The 23,631-nt window shown below is 39.8% G+C and overlaps 1 protein-coding gene across 1 annotated transcript in view; it reads left to right on the top strand.

Moving 5' to 3' along the window:
• The window catches only part of PKHD1 (PKHD1 ciliary IPT domain containing fibrocystin/polyductin), a gene marked incomplete at its 3' end in the record, with an annotated part of 426,508 nt that overhangs the window by 66,254 nt on the left and 336,623 nt on the right, over window positions 1-23,631 (top strand). Inside the window, exons 33-35 of the mRNA XM_081247000.1 lie at window positions 1,257-1,400; window positions 7,673-7,892; window positions 17,953-18,103. Of these exons, the coding sequence (XP_081103126.1) occupies window positions 1,257-1,400; window positions 7,673-7,892; window positions 17,953-18,103 (515 nt within the window). The remainder of the gene's footprint in view (window positions 1-1,256; window positions 1,401-7,672; window positions 7,893-17,952; window positions 18,104-23,631) is intronic.

The following is a 23,631-nucleotide window of genomic DNA, read 5'->3' as shown; positions in this document are numbered from 1 at the left end:
AAGTAATTATGGGAGCAGGATCGTAGACTGATGAAGTACGAACCAAGCCATTTCTTGGAACAAGTATGTCTGGCCTCAGCTGGGCGGGATGCTATGGGGATTGGGGTTTGGTCGTGAGTCTGTCACTGTCTTAGCGGGGTAACTTTTTTAAGCCTCAGCTTTCTTATTTGATAAAGGGTTTGGGGCTGGATGCTCCCTTGTTCCCCTTTCAACTCTCTAAGAATCCATGACTTTTATGGTGAGAGAGGAGGGGTAAGAATGCACCCAAGCAAAAAGTTTGTCAGGTAGCTGTGTAAGTACCACCTAGATTTGACATTGAAGGCAGGAGAAACTAGACCTCTATCTCAATGTGGACTAGAGGTCTCTGCACATCTGAGACTTCAGCTGACATTTTCCTTTATTGATTTTCAGACTGAAGCAAAACATGTTGTCGGTTAAGAACTGACGTGATTTTACCCATCAGACAGGTACTCTTTTTACACAGCAGGTAGGAGTATAAACTGGGGCAACATTATTTTGGAAAGAAATTTGGCAGTATTCGTCAAAATTAAAAATTTACTTTTCTTTTGACCTAGCAATTCCACTTCTAAGAAGTTGCACCAGTTTTACTCATATAAGTGTATATAGTTCATTGCACCATCCTTAATTGCAGCAAAAGAGGAGAAATTATGGAACTATCAATCAATAGGAAGATTGCTCAATAAATTATGGCATAATCATATGATGGAATTCTAAGTGGCTATTAAAATGATGAGCTAGATCTGTATATATAGCCTTGGGAAAATGTTTATGCTACACTTCTAATTTTTTAAAAAAGTTGTAGAATATTATGTATAGAATGATCCCTTTGTATAAAAAAAACCTATTTGCTTTGAAAATTCAAGAAGAATTCACAAGAAATTCTATACATGGACACTTCTGGGGAGTGAGATAAGTAGTTAGGGGAAGTTTTTCTTTCACTTTATACTCTTCTGTATAAAAACTTTAAGAACTATAAATAAGCATTATTTTTCTACACAGGAATTTTTACACATTTTGTATGTTGTTGAATTATTGGGGTTTGACAGAATAAGGGCTCCAGGCTTTGGAGGCCAGAGCTTAGTGAGAAGAAACTGAGAAAACAGGGAATCTAAGGCCAGTGTGTGGACTCAGGAGGGCATAGAAAGAATGAAGGGGAGCAGGAAAGCATGGGTTTGAATTCTGAGTAAAGAAAGCTTTGCCTCCATGATGGTGAACTCATCATTTTGTCTTTAAAGGCTGCCTGGGTGGAAGGCTTGTGCATGTGTTTGGAGCAGGATTTTCTCCCAAGAACATCTCAGCTGCCGTGTGTGGTGCTCCCTGCCAAGTCTTGGCTAACGCGACAGTGTCTGCCTTCAGCTGCCTGGTTCTGCCCCTGGATGGTCAGGAAAAATGCCATATTCGTTTTTTAAAGAGTGTATATGAAAATGACATACTTTGGTTAACTCCATTTTTTTGATAATTAATGCTGTAATTGACTTTAAATTTTTCTATGTGTTCCTGGGGAAAAAAAATTCATTGATCCCCATCTAAAATGGTAGTTAGAATGGGGGACCACCTGTTAAGATGAGTCATAATAGCTTTTGTCATATTAATGACAACATTTATCCCCTATGTTCTTTTTTTTTAAACATCTTTATTGGAGTATAATGGCTTTACAATGGTGTGTTAGTTTCTGCTGTATAACAAAGTGAATCAGTTATACATATACATATGTTCCCATATCTCTTCCCTCTTGTGTCTCCCTCCCTCCCACCCTCCCTATCCCACCCCTCTAGGTGTTCACAAAGCACCGAGCTGATCTCCCTGTGTGATGCGGCTGCTTCCCACTAGTTATCTATTTTACGTTTGGTAGTGTATATATGTCCATGTCACTCTCTCACTTTGTCCCAGCTTACCCTTCCCCCTCCCCATATCCTCAAGTCCATTCTCTAGTAGGTCTGTGTTCTTGACGGCAGTCATATGAAGATGGAGAAAGTAGCTCTGAGTGGTGAGTACTAGTTTCAGTGAAAGCCTAGGCATCGTGGAGAAAACAATCATGTCTTGCTCTGAGGTGGGGCTGCTGAAAATGTCTGCCTTCTGGAGGTGTAGTGAAGGGATTAGATCATTCTGCTGCAGAGCTCTTGCATATTAGTGTGCTCAGGTCTTGAATCTTATTATAGGAAAAAAAGGCCAACATTAACATTATCCTTTTATTCTGTAAAGTCCAGATAATTACCTGAGCCCTTACTCAGTAAAGCACCACGATCTCTCACTGCTTTAAGCTTTGTAGCCATCACGTAAATTGTGGCACGGGAAGCCATGTCTTTGTGGGGTGGAGGGTTTAGAATGGAAGGTGCAAAGCTTTGATATTTCTATGATGGGGCTCACAACACATGCTTATTACCCACTGAGCTTCAGAAAAAAAAGTCTCAGGGATGAAATTACTATTATCACTACAGGGTCAGCTAAGCCAGGTGGTTATTTGGTTTGCATAATGATAGATCTTATACCCGTGCATTTAAAAATCATTTGTACTCATGTTTTCTGTAAAATGCTTTAAGTTATATTCCTAATTTCTGTGTCTGCAACTTTAATGTTGGTGAAAGATTTACAGTGATAAAATCATCACTTTTGAGCTTGGACAAAAATTCCATGATGGATAATACTGTTGTGATGGCAGTTTACATTGGATTGTCTTAGACCAGAAGGAGGAGGAGTGGTGGTGGTGATGGGGATTGGGAGGAAGGAGAGGAGGAGGAAAGGAGGGGAGAGGAGAAAGAATCCTTGCTTACAATACTAGAAATCGAGTGTCCTATTACCATCATGTATATGAGCAGAACATCACAGACGAGAGATCTATTCTACTTAAGATTCCACAATAGGAAATTTAGGATGTGGTACAAAATTGAAGTTAATATGTCTGTTTCTTTGTCTGTTCTAACTCCTGTGCCTAGAACTGTCCTGGCTTAGGGGACGTGAAAAATTAATGTTTGATGAAAGAATAAATACGGGAATTGGGAAATGGTGGAAACATAAAACCGACTCCCCATTTCTAGGTCCTAATATTTAACAAATACTGCTACAGTTTTTTTGGAGGGGGCGGGGGGCTTTCACATATACACTATTTAAATTAATCAACTCTTTGCTATTATTTCAAGACATCTAGTTTCAACCAGAAGTACAAACTAAAAACCAGTGAAGTTTCAGGGTCAGGTAAATTGTGTTATTGGGAGTTTTATAACTCATAGGAGAGGAATAAAATAAATTATTATATTTTAAAAGATTTGATTAAATTTAGAAAAAGAATCCTCAAAATTCCTTGATTTTTAGAAGAGGAAAACATGAGTGAGGCGCTGTAACTTTTACCATTGTCACTAGGTGTCAGCAAACACTCATTGATTGTACAAGGGCCGCTCATTTACTCTGGGGAAATGGATAATTTATTTTCCTCTTTCATTAAAAAAGAATTGGGAGATTGGGATTGACATAAATATACTAATATGTATAAAATAGTTAACTAATAAGAACCTGCTGTATAAAAAAATAAATGAAATAAAATTAAAATTAAAAAAAGTCTTTTAAAAGACTTTTAAGTACAGTGTCTATAAAGATGGAGAGGAACTGGTGGAATCCAACTCCACTGATTTCTTTTTTTTTTTTTTTAACATCTTTATTGGAGTATAATTGCTCTAAAACGTTGTGTTAGCTTCCGCTGCACAACAAAGTGAATCAGCCATATCCCCTCCCTCTTGCGTCTCCCTCCCACCCTCCCTATCCTACCCCTCTAGGTGGTCACAAAGCACCGAGCTGATCTCCATGTGCTATGCGGCTGCTTCCCACTAGCTACCTGTTTTACATTTGATAGTGTATATATGTCCATGTCACTCTCTTACTTTGTCCCAGCTTATACTTCCCCCTCCCCGTGTCCGCAAGTCCATTCTCTATGTCTGCGTCTTTATTCCTGTCCTGCCTCTAGGTTTGTCAGAACCGTTTTTTTTTTTTAGATTCCATATATATGTGTTAGCATATGGTATTTGTTTTTCTCTTTCTGACTTACTTTACTCTGTATGACAGACTCTAGGTCCATCCACCTCACTACAAATAACTCAATTTTGTTTCTTTTTATGGCTGAGTAATATTCCATTGTATACACGTGCCACACCTTCTTTATCCATTCATCTATCAGTGGGCATTTAGGTTGATTCCATGTCCTAGCTATTGTAAATAGTGCTGCAATGAACATTGTGGTACATGACTCTTTTTGAATTATGGTTTTCTCAGGGTATATGTCCAGTAGTGGGATTGCTGGGTCGTATGGTAGTTCTATTTTTAGTTTTTTAAGGAACCTCCATACTGTTCTCCATAGTGGCTGTATCAATTTACATTCCCACCAACAGTGCAAGAGGGTTCCCTTTTCTCCTACCCTCTCCAGCATTCATTGTTTGTAGATTTTTTGATGATGGCCATTCTGACTGGTGTGAGGTGATACCTCATTGTAGTTTTGATTTGCATTTCTCTAATGATTAGTGATGTTAAGCATCCTTTCATGTGTTTGTTGGCAATCTGTATATCTTCTTTGGAGAAATGTCTATTTAGGTCTCCTGTCCATTTTTTGATTGGGTTGTTTGTTTTTTTGATATTGAGCTGTATGAGCTGCTTGTGTATTTTGGTGATTAATCCTTTGTCACTCCACTGGTTTCTTACTTAAGATCCAGGATGGGAGTTGGGGATTCTATGTATCCCTGAAATTGGATAAGACATTTTGAGAATATGACTGTGTATTTTTTTTTGTAGGAAGTAGGTCTACAGTGTACATCAAATTGTCAAAGGGGTGTGTCTCATAAATTATTAAAAGCTACTAAATAATTCCCCTACTTTCAGATAGGATTGCACAGAACCAATTTAGTTAAGAATCTGTTATATTTAAAAAAATTTTTTAGCGGGCACTTTCACAGCAGTGACCCATACAAGTGTTTCACAGTTTCCTTTCTCAGGGAAATCTAACTAATCTAACTAATGCTCCCAGTCTACTTTTTTCAACCTTAATCAACTGGTAGCCCTTGGGAAAGCTGAATAATTTCAGTCCTTCTAACACAGTGCTTCTCAATGATATTATTATTGAGAATTACTAAAAAAAATATTATTACTGGAGCAGCAACAGTAGCAGCACCTGGGAGTTTGTTAACAGTACGAATCCTTGGGACCTACTGTATCAGAAACTTTACAGCAAGTAAACATTTTGGTATTTCTCTTCTGAGCTTCTTGAGTATAATCTGTAAAAATATGCAATCACTATGTTATACACCTGAAACTAACATAATATTGTAAATCAACTATACTTCAATAAAAGTTAAGAAATGTAGAGCTCTAAAAAAGCCCTGTTGCTGCTTTTGGGGTCATCATCTTTACTTTTCCCCCAAATTGTACTTCTAACAAAAGAAGAATTTTCTTTTTTCATATGATAGGTTGCTAAAGCATCTTGTCAGTCTAATACTCTGTATTTGTTTAAAATCAGCAAGATCTTTGTCTTTTGGTTTCCTGCATTTATATCTTGAGTTATACCACATGACTTCTTCATGGAAACTTTGACTTTTCCATGAGGCATGAAAAGCTAAAGTGATTAAGGTTGCACAGCTATCTTGTGGCAGAACCTTGAGTAAAATCCATGGATTCTGATCCCCAACGCTGGGCACTTTTCATAATCCACCTTGTCAATTTGCATCCACCTAATCACCCATAATGAGTTCATTATTTTATAGGTGTTAAGCCTGTTTTTATTTGCCCCAGGGCTTACTAACTGGAAAGTTCTCATGTTTCCTCTATCCATACAAGACTCTTACTTTCCAGACATTTTAATTGCAGTAATTCTTTGGGAACACAGTCATAGAACCTACTATGTGTTAGGTGCTTTGGAATATACCAGCAATAATAATACTATTTGTGTGTGATTGAATAACGGCAAACCCTCTCATGTACTTGTCTTATCCCTTGCTGCATGCAGCCCTGTGATGTAGGCAGGCCTCTTAGCTTCCAGCTCATAGCCCTTGATAACGTGTTACATACCTGCATGAACAAGCTAGCTGTAGAGGTAAAAGGCTAGAGAAAAATTTTCTTTTCTATTTTATTAAGGTTTTCAGGCAGAGATGCTCCCAAACCATCTCATGTAGAGATTTGTTCATCCTCCTGTTAAAGGTTATTGCTAGTCTGGCTTGGTGTTGCTTTTTACATTGTGTCTCATGACCTGGAATGAAATGGTCTCAGGGTCAGAGGGCTTCAAATCATTGCTATTCTTCTTTATGAAATGTTAATAGTCATAACTCTATGAGAATCAAGAACTTCTGTTAATCAAGAGATCCCATAAAGAGAATGAAAAGTATAGCCACAAATCTGGAGAAGGTATTAATAAGCATATAACCTCTGTAGGATTAGTACCCAGAATATAAAACTCACAAATCAATAAGGAAAAGACAAGCATTCCAATAGAAAAAAAGGCAAATGACAGAAATGGGAATTTCATAGAAAGGAAAATATGTTATTACTAAACATATAAAAACTTGCTCAACCTAAAAAGTAATGATGAAAATTCAAATTAAGGCCACAATGAGATGCTCTTGTATACTCACTGGACTGGCCAAAATTAAGAGTCTGATAATCCCAAGTGCTGACAATTATGTGGGTTACTGGGAAGTCATAAATACAGGTGGTAGGAATGTGAAATGACACAACCACTTTGGAAACAACATGGCACTGTCTTGTAAGGTTGAACTTGCACCTACCCTATGAGCAGACAATTTTCTTAGAGGCATATACCCTAGAGAAAATTCCGTACATGTTTGTAGTAGCAAAACCTGGGAATTACCCAAAAGTCCATTGGTGACAGAATAGGTAAATATATTGTAGTACTTTTACAGAATGCAATGTTGAACAGCAGTGAAAATGTTTGAACAACAGTTATATGCAATAATAGGGCTAAATCTTGGAAACATAATACTGAGTGAAGAAAGCAGGTCTAAGGATATTATGCCATGTAGTCTATTTTCTAAAGTTCAAAAAGAAGTAAAATTCAGCAATCTCCTGTTTAGGATACAAACCCATGTGAGAAAACTATTTAAAAAATGCAAGTGTTTTTTTCTGAGAATGAGGAGGAAGTGGGTAGACTTGGCCAGGAGCACATAGACTGGAAAGCATCTTGATGGTATTGGCTTATGTTGGCTGAATTTATGGTACATTCACATGAGTTTTCTGACTAGATGATTCATATTTTACGAAAACATGATTTGTATCTTCTGTATGGATTGTGTATACATAATACACTTTTTTTTTTTTTTTTTTGGTGGTACGCGGGCCTCTCACTGTTGTGGCCTCTCCTGTTGCGGAGCACAGGCTCCGGACGCGCAGGCTCAGCAGCCATGGCTCACAGGCCCAGCTGCTCTGTGGCACGCGGGATCTTCCCAGACCGGGGCACGAACCCGTGTCCCCTGCAGCGGCAGGCAGACTCTCAACCACTGCGCCACCAGGGAAGCCCCATAATACACTTTTAAGAAGAGTAAATGAATAAGTTTATTTTCCTATTGGTCAAGGAAAAACACATGGGCTTGGTTGATGTAACAAAGTAAGGCCTTTAGTTCTTTCTGTGGTTATTACCTAACCGAACGTTGACCGTTTCATGCAGTGTCCTTGGCTTTCCTGTGTGGCCTGAGGCCTGAGGAGGAGAACTGTGAGACCTCTGGCTGCAGCTATGTGCAGTGTGATTTGACTGTCGCTGTGGGGACAGAGAGCCTGCCCGAATCATGGCCTTATTTCTACACCTGTGAAGAGAGTTCCCGATGCATCTGTGCACAAGATCGTTGGACGGAGTCCGTCTTTCCATCTTTCTCAGGCCTCTTCATCAGGTAACCCAGTCCTCTCCCTCCCTGACCTTCCCCACGAATGCACAGCCAGTGGATTAATGGAATTCTCAGGAACGGCAGGCTGTGTGGACACAGCCCTAGGGCCAACCCTCTTGTTGGAGGGACTGTTCCATTGTGGATTCCAGCCAGTCTGCATATCAAAGAGTCTCCTGTCTTTTCAAGTGTTCAAGAGAACATCTGAAAAATCTGCCCAGTAAACAGCCTGCTTTGTTTTTGCTTAGATTTTAATATTTATCTTCCGATCCAGAGCAACATCTGGTGAATGCCAATGGGGGAAAAAGATTAGACATTATGAAAAACAGAAGGCTCTTTTCCCGTTTCCTTTTTCTTTTCTTTCCAAACAGATTCACAAGTATGAGAAAAAGTCATAGAGAAATCCAGCAGATTGTGCAATGTTTATTCAGAAGAAAGGGGGATGCATGGGCCAAAGGACTGTAGATCTAGGATTTAGAAGCCATAAGCTTATAAGTTTTTGAACTTAAAAAGCAAACAAATAAATACCACAACTTTCCAGGTAAAAATCCCCTTTTCTAAACACATTTAAAAAAAAGTGTGGCCCTGTCGGTTGCTCTGGATGACCTTCATTTCTGCAAGCAGCTCCCTTTCTGTGAAGTGTGATATTTCAGTGCTGAATGTGGCCCTGCGTCCTTCTTTATTTCTTATCTAGATAGAGTGGTTACATCCGATTATTTAATAAAGGCCTCTTTCCCCATTAAAAGATAAAACTAAACCATACCAACTACCCAGAGGAAAAGCAAGAACCAGCCCTTTCCATGGCAGTCAGAATTTCTGATGTCCTAAGACAGCCTGTGTTTGTTTGTTTATTTATTTACTTTTTAACATCTTTATTGGAGCATAATTGCTTTACAATGGTGTGTTTCTGCTTTATAACAAAGTGAATCAGCTATACATATACATATATCCTCATATCTCCTCCCTCTTGCATCTCCTCCCACCCTCCCTATCCCACCCCTCTAGGTGGTCACAAAGCACTGAGCTGATCTCCATGTGCTATGCGGCTGCTTCCCACTAGCTATCTATTTTACATTTGGTAGTGTATATAAGTCCATGCCACTCTCTCACTTCGTCCCAGCTTACCCTTCCCCCTCCCTGTGTCCTCAAGTCCATTCTCCACATCTGCATCTTTATTTCTGTCCTGCCACTAGGTTCTTCAGAACTTTTTTTTTAGATTCCATATATATGTGTAAGCATACGGTATTTGGTTTCTCTTTCTGACTTACTTTGCTCTGAATGACAGACTCTAGGTCCATCCACCTCACTACAAATAACTCAATTTTGTTTCTTTTTATGGCTGAGTAATATTCCATTGTATATATATATGTGCCATATCTTCTTTATCCATTCATCTGTCAGTGGACACTTAGGTTGCTTCCATGTCCTAGCTATTGTAAATAGTGCTGCAATGAACATTGTGGTACATGACTCTTTTTGAATTATGGTTTTCTCAGGGTGTGTGCCCAGTATTGGGATTGCTGGGTCATTTGGTAGTTCTATTTTTAGTTTTTTAAGGAACCTCCATACTGTTCTCCATAGTGGCTGTATCAATTTACATTCCCACCGACAGTGCAAGAGGATTCTCTTTTCTCCACACCCTCTCCAGCATTTCTTGTTTGTAGATTTTTTGATGATGGCCATTCTGACTGGTGTGAGATGATATCTCATTGTAGTTTTGATTTGCATTTCTCTAATGATTAGTTATGTTGAGCATCCTTTCATGTGTTTGTGGGCAATCTGTATATCTTCTTTGGAGAATGTCTATTTAAGTCTCCTGCCCATTTTTTGTTTGGGTTGTGTGTTTTTTTGATATTGAGCTGCATGAGCTGCTTGTATATTTTGGAGATTAATCCTTTGTCAGTTGCTTCATTTGCAAATATTTTCTCCCATTCTGAGGGTTCTCTTTTGGTCTTGTTTATGGTTTCCTTTGCTGTGCAAAAGCTTTTAAGTTTCATTAGGTCCTATTTGTTTATTTTTGTTTTTATTTCCATTTCTCTAGGAGGTGGGTCAAAAAGGATCTTGCTGTGATTTATGTCATAGAGTGTTCTGCCTATGTTTTCCTCTCAGAGTTTGATAGTGTCTGGACTTACATTTAGGTCTTTAATCCATTTTGAGTTTATTTTTGTGTAGGGTGTTAGGGAATGTTCTAATTTCATTCTTTTACATGTAGCTGTCCAGTTTTCCCAGCACCACTTGCTGAAGGGGCTGTCTTTTCTGCATTGTATATTCTTGCCTCCTTTATCAAAGATAAGATGACCATAGGTGCATGGGTTTATCTCTGGGCTTTCTATCCTATTCCATTGATCTCTCTTTCTGTTTTTGTGCCAGTACCATACTGTCTTGATTACTGTAGGTTTGTAGTATGGTCTGAAGTCAGGGATCCTGATTCCTCCAGCTCTGTTTTTATTTCTCAAGATTGCTTTGGCTATTCCATACAAATTGTGCAATTTTTTGTTCTAGTTCTGTGAAAAATGCCGTTGGTAGTTTGATAGGGATTACATTGAATCTCTAGATTGCTTTGCGAAGTATTGTCATTTTCACAATGTTGATTCTTCCAATCCAAGAACATGGTATCTCTCTCCATCTGTTTGTATCATCTTTAATTTCTTTCATCAGTTTCTTATAGTTTTCTGCATATAGGTCTTTTGTCTCCTTAAGTAGGTTTATTCCTAGGTATTTTATTCTTTTTGTTGCAATGGTAAATGGGAGTGTTTCCTTAATTTCTCTTTCAGATTTTTCATCATTAGTATATAGGAATGCAAGAGATTTCTGTGCATTAGTTTTGTATCCTGCTACTTTACCAAATTCATTGATTAGCTCCAGTAGTTTTCTGGTAGCATCTTTAGGGTTCTCTATGTATAGTATCATGTCATCTGCAAACAGTGACCGTTTTACTTCTTTTTTTCCGATTTGGATTCCTTCTATTTCTTTTTCGTCTCTGATTGCTGTGGCTAAAACTTCCAAAACTATGTTGAATAATAGTGGTAAGAGTGGACAACCTTGTCTTGTTCCTGATCTTAGTGGAAATGGTTTCAGTTTTTCACCATTGAGATTGATGTTGGCTGTGTGTTTGTCATATATGGTCTTTATTATGTTGAGGTAAGTTCCCTCTATGCCTACTTTCTAGAGGGTTTTTTTCATAAATGGGTGTTGAATTTTGTCGAAAGTTTTTCTGCATCTATTGAGATGATCATATAGTTTTTCTCCTTCAATTTGTTAATATGGTTTATCACATTGATTGATTTGCATATATTGAAGAATCCTTGCATCCCTGGGATAAACCCTACTTGATCATGGTGTATGATCCTTTTAATGTGCTGTGGGATTCTGTTTGCTAGTATTTTGTTGAGGATTTTTGCATCTATGTTCATCAGTGATATTGGCCTGTAGTTTTCTTTCTTTGTGACATCTTTGTCTGGTTTTGGTATCAGGGTGATGGTGGCCTCATAGAATGAGTTTGGGGGTGTTCCTCCCTCTGCTGTATTTTGGAAGATTTTGAGAAGGATTGGTGTTAGCTGTTCTCTAAATGTTTGATAGAATTCACCTGTGAAGCCATCTGGTCCTGGGCTTTTGTTTGTTGGAAGATTTTTAATCACAGTTTCAATTTCAGTGCTTGTGATTGGTCTGTTTATATTTTCTGTTTCTTCCTGGTTCAATCTCAGAAGGTCGTGCCTTTCTAAGAATTTATCCATTTCTTCCAGGTTGTCCATTTTATTGGCATACAATCGCTTGTAGTAATCTCTCATGATCCTTTGTATTTCTGCAGTGTTAGTTGTTACTTCTCCTTTTTCATTTCTAATTCTATTGATTTGAGTCTTCTTTTTTTTCTTGATGAGTCTAGCTAATGGTTTATCAATTTTGTTTATCTTCTCAAAGAACCAGCTTTTAGTTTTATTGATCTTTGCTATTGTTTTCTTCATTTCTGTTTCATTTATTAATTCTTCATACTTTGATCCAGCAATTTTACTTCCAGGATTTTAAGAAAGCAGTTGGAAATATGTAACATTTATGAAGAACTATAGTCTTCAAAGCTTTAGGTATATTAACAAAAACAGTTGAAATGAAGTAAGTGTTTAGTAATAAAGAATGAATCCAAGTGACAATATAGTAAGAACCTTGAAAAACCATGGTGTAGAATATTTAACCAAAGAAGGAAATGCTTACAATATACTGAGGAGTGAAAGGTACAGGTCACAAAATAGTGCCTCAATGAAATCCTGATGGTGTTTATAGTACATGTACATGTGTCACACAACAGGTGATTGGGAAAAAGACCGGAAGGATGTATTCTAAAATGCTGGTAGTGCCTATCCCTAGGGGGCTGGAGGACTGATCATATTTGTTTTCTTCATTGAGTTTTTATGTAATTTTTTCAGTGAACATGTACTAATTTAATAACCAGAAAACACAATATAAATTTTACATGGGGTGCTAGGACTATCATGTGCTAAATAGCTTACCTTGGTTCCTGTTAAGATTGTGCTTGTGAACCCAGAGAACTACTTTCCAGGATCTTTGCAAAGAACCCATTGCTATTAAATGGTTTAACCCCCTGCCAGCCAATACCACTATGGACTTGATGTCATTTGGCAAAGACAGACATTTCTATCTGTAGCAGATATATGCCCAGTTTGTCCATCCATCCATCCATCCAGTAGTTATCAAGTGTTTATTATGTTCCAGGTACTGTGCCAGGAGCTGGTGACTCAATGGTGAATGAGATGCAAAGTCCCTGTCCTTAAGAGTAGAGGAGGAGGCCAAACAATAAACAAGATGATCACATGTTCTGATAAGGGGTATAAAGTGATAAAAAACAATGGAGGCTGCTTTTTAAAATTTTTTTTATTTCATTTTTTGTTATTATTATTTTTTAAATTGCAGTATAGTTGATTTACAATGTTGTATTAGTTTCAGGTGTACAGCAAAGTGATTCAGTTATACAAATATTATATATATATATATATATATGTTGTTTTTCAGATTCTTTTCCCTTTTAGATTATTACAAGATACTGAGTATAGTTCCCTGCGCCACGCAGTAGGTAGTGATATCAAATGATATTTGTCTTTCTCTGTCGGGCTTACTTTACTTAGTATGATAATCTCTAGGTCCATCTATGTTGCTACAAATGGAATTATTTCATTCTTTTTTATGGCTGAGTAATATTCCACTGTGTGTGTGTGTGTGTGTGTGTGTGTGTGTGTGTGTGTGTGTATGTGTGTATATCTCACATCTGTATCCATTCATCTGTCAATGGACATTTAGGTTGCTTCCATATCTTGGCTATTGTAAATAGTGCTGCAATGAACATTGGAGTGCATGTATCTTTTTTTTTTCCCCCAAGAGAAAGATACTCATTTATTTATTTTTATATTTTTTTACATTTTTTTTGAATTTTATTTTATTTATTTTTTTATACAGCAGGTTCTTATTAGTTATCCATTTTATACATATTAGTGTATATATGTCAATCCCAATCTCCCAATTCTTCCCACCCCCACCCCCCCTGGAGTGCATGTATCTTTTTGAATTATAGTTTTATCTAGATATATGCCCAGGTGTGGGATCACTGGATCGGCTCAGAGGAGGTTTCTCTGAAGAAGTGCCTTTTAAGCTGAGCTAAGGACAAGTGTCATTATGGAGAGTCAGGCAGTGGGGGCAGCAAGTGCAGAGGACCCATCAAGTTTCATGAACTGTCAGAGGTCAGAAGGGCAGGAGTAGGGTAAGAAGGAGGGAAAGTGGCTCGAGAAGAGCTCGGGGAGGTATTAAGGCCTCAAAGGCCATAGTTAGGAGTTTGGATTCTTTTCTAAGAACAGACTAAGTATCTTTCTAAAGTCACACAGTCAAGCCCCGGCAGTATCAGGACTGGAACCCAAGGCTTCTGACTCACAGTGTACTCAGCATGTTGCTGTATTGTCGGCATCAGTAACAGAGCCTTGGCCGGACTGTGTGGGTCCAGGAGATTTGAGACATAGGAAGCAATTTCAGGCTAAGTGAGGGAGACAGAATGACGGCATGTGTTTTTACTGCCTGCCATAGAGAGTGCCTCCAAGGAGAATATCTGCTTACTTTTGGATCTGATTGGACCGACTGAAAGAGCAATAGATTGGGACTCAGGAAACTTAGGTTCTAGAACTCTCTCTGCCACCATTTGGACCAAATATTCTTACCACATTCCCTCAAAATAAATATTTGTGTGCATGCGTGTGTGCATGCACATCCATATCATCTATATCTGTGTATTTCTCTATGTACATATATGTCTATAGTTAAATCTGGCCAGCTGTGCTCCTTAATTTGTAGGATGGTTGTGGAAGAAAACATGACATAGTAATATTAAGAAACTTTGAAATTTTGCAAATGTTAGTCCAGTTTTGATATCCTGGTGTCTCTGCTCATCTTGATGATGGCTTTTTAATGAAAAAATTTCTAGTCATATAATCAGGGCCAAAAAAGAAAAGAAATATGAGCTAAAGGTTGTGAAAAAGTCTAAGCCAGCAGAAAAGAGTTTTAACTGTTTCAGAGCAAAAAGAACATGATTTGTTTTCACTTTCTTCTTTTATCGGGAAGCAGGGCACACAGGGTGGGAAGCAGCCTGGAAACACAGGACAATGCAAGGCAGAGTCAGGGATGCCATGGTGGCCAGGCCTATGCCTGACATCACAGAGGTGGGAAGGACCTTCTGTACCATGGTCATTAGTCTTTCCTGGGAAGATCAGTGGCCCCACTGTGACATCTGCTTCTTCTGTTGTGTGCCTATGACTGCAGGGAACAGACTGTCTCCTCCGGGAATGGTCTGGAAAGCCACAGTGACCCTTGTTACAGCATCGACAGATATCAGCAGGGTCTTCTACTGGGGGACTAGCTGTTAGAGGACTTGCTGAAGAAACAGGCTTTGTTTAATTTGTTCAGGACTCGGTCAGCTGGAGTGACCTTCTAATGGCAGGTGATATATATTGTGTTGCTTGAGTCACTAGCAAAATGGAACAATCCACTGTGAACTGGCGGGCATTGCTACAGGCAGATGAAAAGAGGGCAGGGTGACTTATCTCATTTTACTCTAACCTTTGCTGACGAAGAACCTAGAAAGGGCAGAAGAAGTCTTGTTAGGAGGTGGAAGCCCATGATCAAGAAAGGTTGTAAAGGTCACTCCTTCCCTTGAGCTCAAGTCAGTATCCCAGATCATCATATGGTGAGTATAAAAACCTGCTTATATGAGTGAAGATCCACAGTTGGAAATGAACATGAGAGGGGAGCACAGAACAGAGAGAGATGACAGGCAAATATTCTTTCCCTTGCCTAAGAAGCAAAAAAAGGGAATTCTGAAAAGGTAGACAACTAAGTTTACATTATCCCTGACAAAATTCCAGAATGAATTATTAATCAGATGGCTTGTGAGCCTTCAGAAATGGGAGTAGCAATCTGGGAACCAATTCACAAGGAACGAGATGGTGTGGAAAACCAACTTCATTTCCTTTTTGATGGCTTTATAAGAGATTTATGATGACAATGGTGATGGAGAGCTTTTTAAACTATTCTAGCAACCCTCCTACCCCCTGCCCCCCAGTAGCAAAAGAAAGGTTCTAGCTTCAAAGCCCAAGGTACCCTATCACAGAATCAAGTTGCTTTGAAGTCAGGTGTTTTATTTGAAAAGTCCATGTGAAGTTTTCATTCTACTTCATCATATTTCCATAGTTATCTAAATATTACATTTAATTTGAAAGTTAAATTACTTTGCTTTGCTTTTCTGAATCTTTGCATGCAACTGTCACTCCAGGAGCAGATGCTTTGTTTATCCTGTGGCTTTGTCTACCCCTGGACGATGGCTCAGCTAAATGGATGTGTAGCTACATTACAGGCTCAGATTCAAAATGTATTTGAGCAATGGGTCCACATCAGTGAGACGACCTGTAACAACAATGAATGTAAATTCCCACATTGACATTTCAACAGTAATACCACCTATGTCACTACCACCTAAAACTATAACAAGAACTGACTTTATTGGACACTTCCTTGCACCAGATTCTGGACAGGTCCTTTTGTAGGCTTCATTTTGTTCCATCCCCCAAACACCTCTTTAAAAGAGGGTCTTTATGATTAGTAACTTCATTTTTATAAACGTGGAAAACAAAGCTTAGAGAGTCATGTCTTCAACAATGTCAGATGGATGGTAAATATCTGCTCGGGGATTCGAATCTAGCTGGTTGGCTTTCAAGCCTCACTTTTGCATTATAATGCTTCTCAGAAAATCGGCTGAACAAATGCAGCATGGTGAAATTCTCAGGTAATTGTGGCTCTGAGACTTTGAGTTCACCACCATCTTAATTTAAGCTTAGGGGCTACAAAACGAACACAATATTAGGTGCCATGGTGGGGAGGGCTTCGATAAAGGGAGACCACAGCCTCAAGGGTCAGCCAAACTGGGCTGCACAATATTAACATATTGCCAATCTACAGTAGGTCTAGAGGACAGTGAGTATGGAAGTCATGTCTTGGGTGGATATGGAGCTGGGAATGTTTTAGCATGAAGACGAGGAGATGAAGTAGATGTGATAGTTATCCTGCTCATTATTTCTAACAAAGTGTGGGAGAAACCATTTCGACATTGATTTGAAAAAAGATGTTCTAGTTGGACGTGAGCTATAGTTTCTTAAGCAGTGACCTTTTGCCCTTTTCATCACCAATCCTGGCCTTCCCGTGGGATATGCCAACTTCGTGGTGATGTCCCATCAGCATCTCAAAACTTGGGAGTACTGCTCTAGGAGATGGGACCCCTTGGATTCTCATCTCGGAGTTGCCTTATTTTTGTGTTTGACTTTCTGCAAATCCCCAATCTCTTTGAGTTACATTTCTTATGCCTCTACCTAATTTACCGGCTGAAATGAGATCATACATATGAAACTGTTAAAAAGTGTAAAACATCATGCTTTTTTTTTTTTTTTTTTTGCGGTACACGGGCCTCTCACCGTTGTGACCGTTGTGGCCCCTCCCGCTGTGGAGCACAGGCTCCGGACGCGCAGGCTCAGCTCACGGGCCCAGCCGCTCCGCGGCATGCGGGATCCTCCCGGACCAGGGCACGAACCCGTGTCCCCTGCATCAGCAGGTGGACCCTCAAACACTGCGCCACCCGGGAAGCCCTTTTTTCTTTTTTTTACATCATGTATTATTATAACTAATAATCTTGGAGCTAGTTGCAACAATGACTAAAGCCAGGATTATTCTTGAGTAAATATCACACCTGTTGGGGGTCATACCCTGCAAACTCTATGCTCTCCTCTCCTCTGGACCACATATTTTTAGACTTTCTGTAATGCTACACTGCAGTTTTTCATTTTAAATCCAGTCTGGTTTCTCTCCTTAAAGCAAGAGGACTTTTAAAGCAAGTGGCTGGTAGTATAACTGGCACATATATCGAATCTCCTTAGTCTAGGCGGTTAAGTAAGTTTAATTAATTTACTAAGTTAATGTTCCACTGCTAACAGAGCCTCATTGCCATCAGCTGGGGAGAGGGAATTGAAAGCCTAAATGAACTCATTTTTTCACAGTTGGAATTAGGGACCAGTTAGCCAGTTGTGTGGGTTTTCCAATTTCTCCATCTGCCCTGGGGGGATTCAGGCAATTCACTCCCCCATCACTAAGTGTAAGAACAGGAAGAGGGAAGGGGAAAAGAAAAAAAAAATTTTTCCCAACATTTGCTTCCATTTTTGGAACTGGAAGTATTATCTGTGCATTGCTTCTTTGGTTGGGTTTGGAGAAGCTTTTGCTAATGTTCCTGATAGAGCTGGAAAAGAGAAAGGCCTCAGTGAAAGATATTTACCATGTGCATTTTCATTGCAGGGTGTGCAGATAAAGGGAAAACAAATAAACAAAAGAATGGAAACAAAATTACAGAAATTTGCAAAATTTGACAAATGGTGGCCTGTAGTTGCCACAAGCTAATGGCTTGCAATGATTAATAAGAGTAAAAATAATTGCATTTCATTAAGATTGATGACACCCCATTTAACCTCCCCTCTCGTTTCAGCCCTAAAGTGGAAAGAGATGAAGTTCTCATCTATAATAGCTCCTGTACCATTACCATGGAAACTGAGGCAAAGATGGAGTGTGAGACGCCTAATCAGCCAATTACCGCCAAGATTACTGAGATACAGAAAAGCTGGGGCCAGAACACTCAGGTATAATCAAATCTTTTTTACAGACTGATTCAAACAGCTCAAATTAAATTTGTAATATTGTGTACATTAAAAAAACAATTTAGCCCAAATGGCAGCGATATATAATATTAAATGCTCTCAAACTTTGAGGAGCTGGTCTAATGCACAGCATCTGAATTCATAGTTAACTATGGTTAATCATATATTTTCTCAAAAATAAATGAGTGCTGCCTGGGCTCTTTTAAAGCAAATTCTGAACAGATAATCTCAGCATATTGTCCTGCTTTCCGTGAGCATGTTTGAAAGAAGCTCTCAGTGGTTTATTTCTCCATGAAATAAATGGCCTACAGTGTAACCAGGCCCTTCTGGAAGGTTTCCAAATCACTCAGCCATCCTCAGTTGGTGGGATGGCAGTGTCTCCTGGTCCATCTCGTTCATCTCTGTGCCATGTAGAGCAGAGTGGAAACTTCTACTTCTGAGAGGATGCCGTGGAAATTAGGACCGAATAGGGAAAAAGTCTGTGGGGTCATCTGGTCCAGCCTCCCTACCTCACCCATCCATTTTTAAATCATCTTAGCCACCCCTCCAAGTGGGTTTTGTAAGAATGTGTCCTTACAAGTCCCTTGTGGGAGATTCCACAGCCTCCCAGGGAATTTTCGAAAATTGAAATTAGAGGTAAAGGGCTCTTTGGAAATGTATCAGATAATCTTTTACAATTCTCCAGGCTTCTCATGGTACACAGATAAAAAATAATATTTATTGAGCACCTACTCCCTTAGGTGTCTTTCTCTTTATGAAAGCGATCCTCAGATCTCCCTCTTTTGTCTCTTTTATTGGAATAAACGTTTATTGAGTGCCTATTAAGTGCCACACGCGATCGGAGATACTCTCATGAATGCTGCTCCAGTGAAACCTTTGCAATCCCAAACTGTACCTCCTGGGTTCGCGAGGGCTGTTTTTCTATAACTTTTGGGCTAGTGCTGAAAAAACATGCAGTTACAAATAACGTGATTTTTCTGTCCTTTCTAAGCTGTTCCCTGTCTGCCTTTCCACCCCCTCCCCCCTGGGCTCTCCCTGTCCATCCTGTTACCTCCCAGGCTTTTCACACCCCTTTCCCAAACCTTCAGGTTGTTGCACAGGGCTGTTGCTTCTTCCTTCATTGTGTCCCCGCCCTGCCAAATTCACCGCTTCCTTTCAGTGTATTGATAGCTTTAATTCTTTATCTGCAGCACTATGGTCCCCTAATCACAGCCTCCTCTTCATGCCCGTGCCCCTTCTCAGCAGTTGGCTGGCAGTGATGTCTCAAAGGTTTACTGTAGTGAGCGAGGCTGCTGAATTAGCATCGAACTGTAGAAAGAGAGCTGTGGGCTGAAGGCTAGCTGTGGGACACTGAGCATTCTTTAAGTCTTTCCGGGCTTCAGTCTCCACCTGGGGAATAATAAGCTGGGTTGTTAGGGCGCACCTCTGAGCAAATGCCGGTGACAGGGAGGGAGAGGCAGGTAGCACAGGGGTTAGGGGCTTTGAGCTGGACTGCTGGGAATGGAATACATCAGTTTCTCCCTGGGGGACTTCAGGCAACTTAGCACCTCTGTGCATCAGTTTTCTCATCTGTAAAGTGGGGAGAATAATGGTACACCACCCCCCCAAATAGGGTTGGTATGAGGATTCCAGCATGTGAGCCACTGTGAACTGCACCTCACACACAGTAAATGTCCAATGTTGGTTGTTCTTGTCCATGCTCATTTGCTAGTCTCAGGGCTAGAAAATGATACAGGATCATTTCTCCATAGTGCTTGCTGCTTTGACCAGATCATTTCACTTCTTAGATTTCATTGAATTTCCCATCATCTCAAAGACTAATTTTGAGTTTTTTGGGGGCCTTAAATGTCTGTCATCTTTAAATGTTTATACAGCTTGTATTTATTGAGTTCCAATCACGTTCAAGGTCCTCTACTATGAAAGAGAAAAAAAAATGTGGAAAGAGACCCCTCTTTAGGGGACAGTAGGGAAGACAGGTCGTGTATGGAGGTAGGTGAGGTTCAAAGAAGGACATGAAGAGTCAGTTCATCACAGTTGGATGTAATGTTGGACACCATCCGACCAGTGACGCAGCAAGGGATGAGTTAACTGAGGTCCATAAAGGGAGGTGACCTGATAAATCACACAGCTGTAATTTGACATCATAACCCATGCAGCCATAAGTCATTGTGGAGGAAATAAGCCAATTAATCTTTAGGAACCAGAGGGGCATGTGTCTAAACCTACTAGGCTAATATCAGTGCCTAGGAAACTCCAGTCCTGGGATGTATGATTGTCCTATAGATGTTGGGAAGTCTGGGGACCTTAGGTACACAATTGCCTTTTCTGGGCCTGGAAAGAACCAACACTGCCAGATGCTTTATCAGGACTAGAGTTCTGGTCTCTAGGTCCAAGTACTATGTGAGAACCTTGGAACACTAGTTCCATGGAATGTTAATAAGTATTCTGGGATAAAAGGGTTCCAAACTCAAATACATTTATGAAAGTTGGATTAAATATATATATATATATATTTATATCTAAAACATATATATATATATATATATATATATGTTTATTGAGAGCATTCAGTATGTGAGTATATAATGTAAAATTCTAGGAGAGGGCTGTAGTGTGGAGTATTACCTGAACTTGTTTGTCCACAGAGCCCTTTATTCCCAGAATTTCTTTGGGGGCTGGTATCTGTCCTGCTGCCCTCACTTTGGGAACTGTTGCCCATGCCATGCTCTTCCCCCTACCTTAGAGTGGAGGGTCAGAGGTGGGGAAGGTTACCTTCAGATGGGGCAGTCAACTGAAGGTAAGTAGGTAGCATTTGTATTATGCCAGGAAGGGTGGGCAGGGTTCAGGCAGGCGGGGATGCAGAGGAAAGGTATTTTTGGTGGTGAAACCAGGATGCACAAGGCACTGAGGCAAGAACCCACAGGAATAGTGTGAAGAGCATGGTGTATATGAAGGAGACTAGTGAGTCGTAGGTTTGGAAAGATGGGCTAGGATGAGATTGTGATGGCAGGTTCAGCGTTTTGTCCTTTAATTCATCAGGTAACAAGTAGTCCTCAAGGAGTGACTGCAAGATCCCAGGCGTGCTTTAGTCACATTGGTCTGGTAGCTGGGTGTGGGACGCCCTGGGAAACCGAGGGGAGGTGGATGAGAGGTAATCGAAGGAGGGAAGTGGCAGAGGGAGTGGAGGGGAGGGGGCACTTGCAATAGTCAGCAGTCGATAGATTGTGTTCGGCAAAGTGTTCAGAGAGATTGAAAATTCATTGTGGGAGGTGGGAAAATTATCGGTCAGTTTTCCCAATGGTCTTTTCAGATGTTTGAAGTATATCTATATATCTATATCTATATATCCATGCTCTTGATTCCAGAATTGTAATCTCCAGCCCAGAACTCTTTCCTGAACTTTCGATTCCCAAACTTCATTGCCTCCTGGCATCTTCACTTGGATACTGAAATGGCATCTCAAGTCTAACAGGTTCTGAGTTGAACTCCTGATCTCCACTGCTGCTCTCCCCTAGCGTGTCTTCCCCCCACCATAGTCCTGAACTGAGTTGATGGCAGCTTTTCAGTTGCTCAGGCCGTGGAGGCATCCTTGATCTTCCGAATCCCATGTCAGGCCCATCAGGAAATTCTGTTGTCTGTACCTTTCATCCGACTGCTTTGTAGCAAGTCTACGGCTGTCACCTCCGCCATCATCTACTGATGATTACAGAGCTGGTCTCCCTGCCTCTCCCTCTGCCTCCCCTTTCAGTCTATTCTAATGGAGCCCCAGTGACCCTTTCCAAATATGTCAGGTAATTACACTCCTCTCAAAACCTTTCCGTGGCTCCCAAATTCTCTCTCAATAAAAGCAAGTCCTTACACTTATCTAAAGGGCCATTCTCTGCAACAGCTTCCCACCTCCAACTCCTCTTTGGCTTCACCTCTTGTTTCTGTCCCCTGTACCTGGTCTGTCCAGGCCCAGCGGCTCCCTGCTGTTCCTGGAACACGCCAGGCTCACTTCCACCCTGAAACTTTGCATCTGCCCTTCCTTCTGCTTAAATACTGTCTCCTCCTTAAAATACTGTCTTCTGCTTAAAACACTGTCTCTTTTTCTTTTTTGAATTGAAGTATAGTTGATTTACAATATTGTGTTAGTTTCAGGTGTACAGCAAAGTGATTTGGTTATACACACACACACATATATATATGTATATATATATTTTCAGATTCTTTTCCATTATAGGTTATTATAAGATAATATAGTTCCCCATAAATCCTTGTTATTTATCTATTTTATATATAGTAGTGTGTATCTGCGAATCCCAAACTCCTAATTTATCCTTCTCTCTCCCCCCTTCAAGTTTATTTTCTATGTCTGTGAGTCTGTTTCTGTTTTGTAAACAAGTTCATTCGTGTTATTTTTTAGATTCCACATGTAAGTGGTATTTGTCGACGGACATTTAGGTTGCTTCCACGTCTTGGCTATTGTGAATAGTGCTGCTGTAAACGTTGGGGTGCATGTGTCTTTTCAAATTCGAGTTTCATCTTTTCCAGATATATGCCTAGGAGTGGGGTCACTGGATCATATGGCAACTCTACTGTTTTTAGTTTTTAAGGAACCTCCATACTGTTCTCCATAGTGGCTGCACCAATTTACATTCCCACCAACAGTGTAGAAGTGTTCCTCCATTCTCCTTACCCTCTTCAGCATTTATTATTTGTAGACTTTTTGATGATAGCCATTCTGACTGGTGTGAGGTGATACCTCATTGTAGTTTTGATTTGCGTTTCTCTAATAATTAGCAATGTTGAGCATCTTTCTCAGTCCCTTTTCAAGTACAACCCTCTGTTTTAACTTTTTGCTGAAATGTTACTTCCTCAATGAAGTCTACTTTTACCACGCTATTTAAAGTTACAACCCAGTGCTGCTCACTCCATATATCATACCTACAATTTTCCTTAGTCTGTTTTATTTTTTCCATAGTCCTTATCACCTGCTAATATATTATGTAAGATACTAATTTATTATGTTTATTGTTTTGCATCTGACTTTTCTTGCTAGAACATGATCTCCAGGAAGGCAGAAATGTTTACCTGCTTTGTTTGCTGGTGTATCCCAACTGCCTAGAACAGAGCCTGAATCAGTTGTACAAATGAACAAAATAGAAATACAAATAAAGGCAGTTAAAAGAAGCCTTCTCACATGTTGCTTCTCCAATTCCATATCCCCTGAAGATTCTATCTGAAAGGAGACACACACACACACTCACAAACACTGGTGTACATACACTCATTTGCACACAAAGATGTTATTGCGTCATTAATATCGTTCTTCAACTTGTATTTTTAAAAAACCTATTGACACTCTAGGGTATCAGCTCCTTGAAAAGAAGAATTTTGTTTTGTCACTGCTGTTTCCCAAAGCTTAGAACTATGCCTAATACACAGCAGATCCTGTTAAAAATTATTGAATGGATGAATGGATTTATGAATGAGTGAATGCATCATGGTCATCTTTCCATTTTAGCAGA

Source organism: Mesoplodon bidens (genome assembly GCF_964165515.1).
Source record: "Mesoplodon bidens genome assembly, chromosome: 10".
Taxonomy (NCBI): Eukaryota; Metazoa; Chordata; class Mammalia; order Artiodactyla; family Ziphiidae; genus Mesoplodon; species Mesoplodon bidens.
This window is presented reverse-complemented; position numbering and strand designations above follow the sequence as displayed.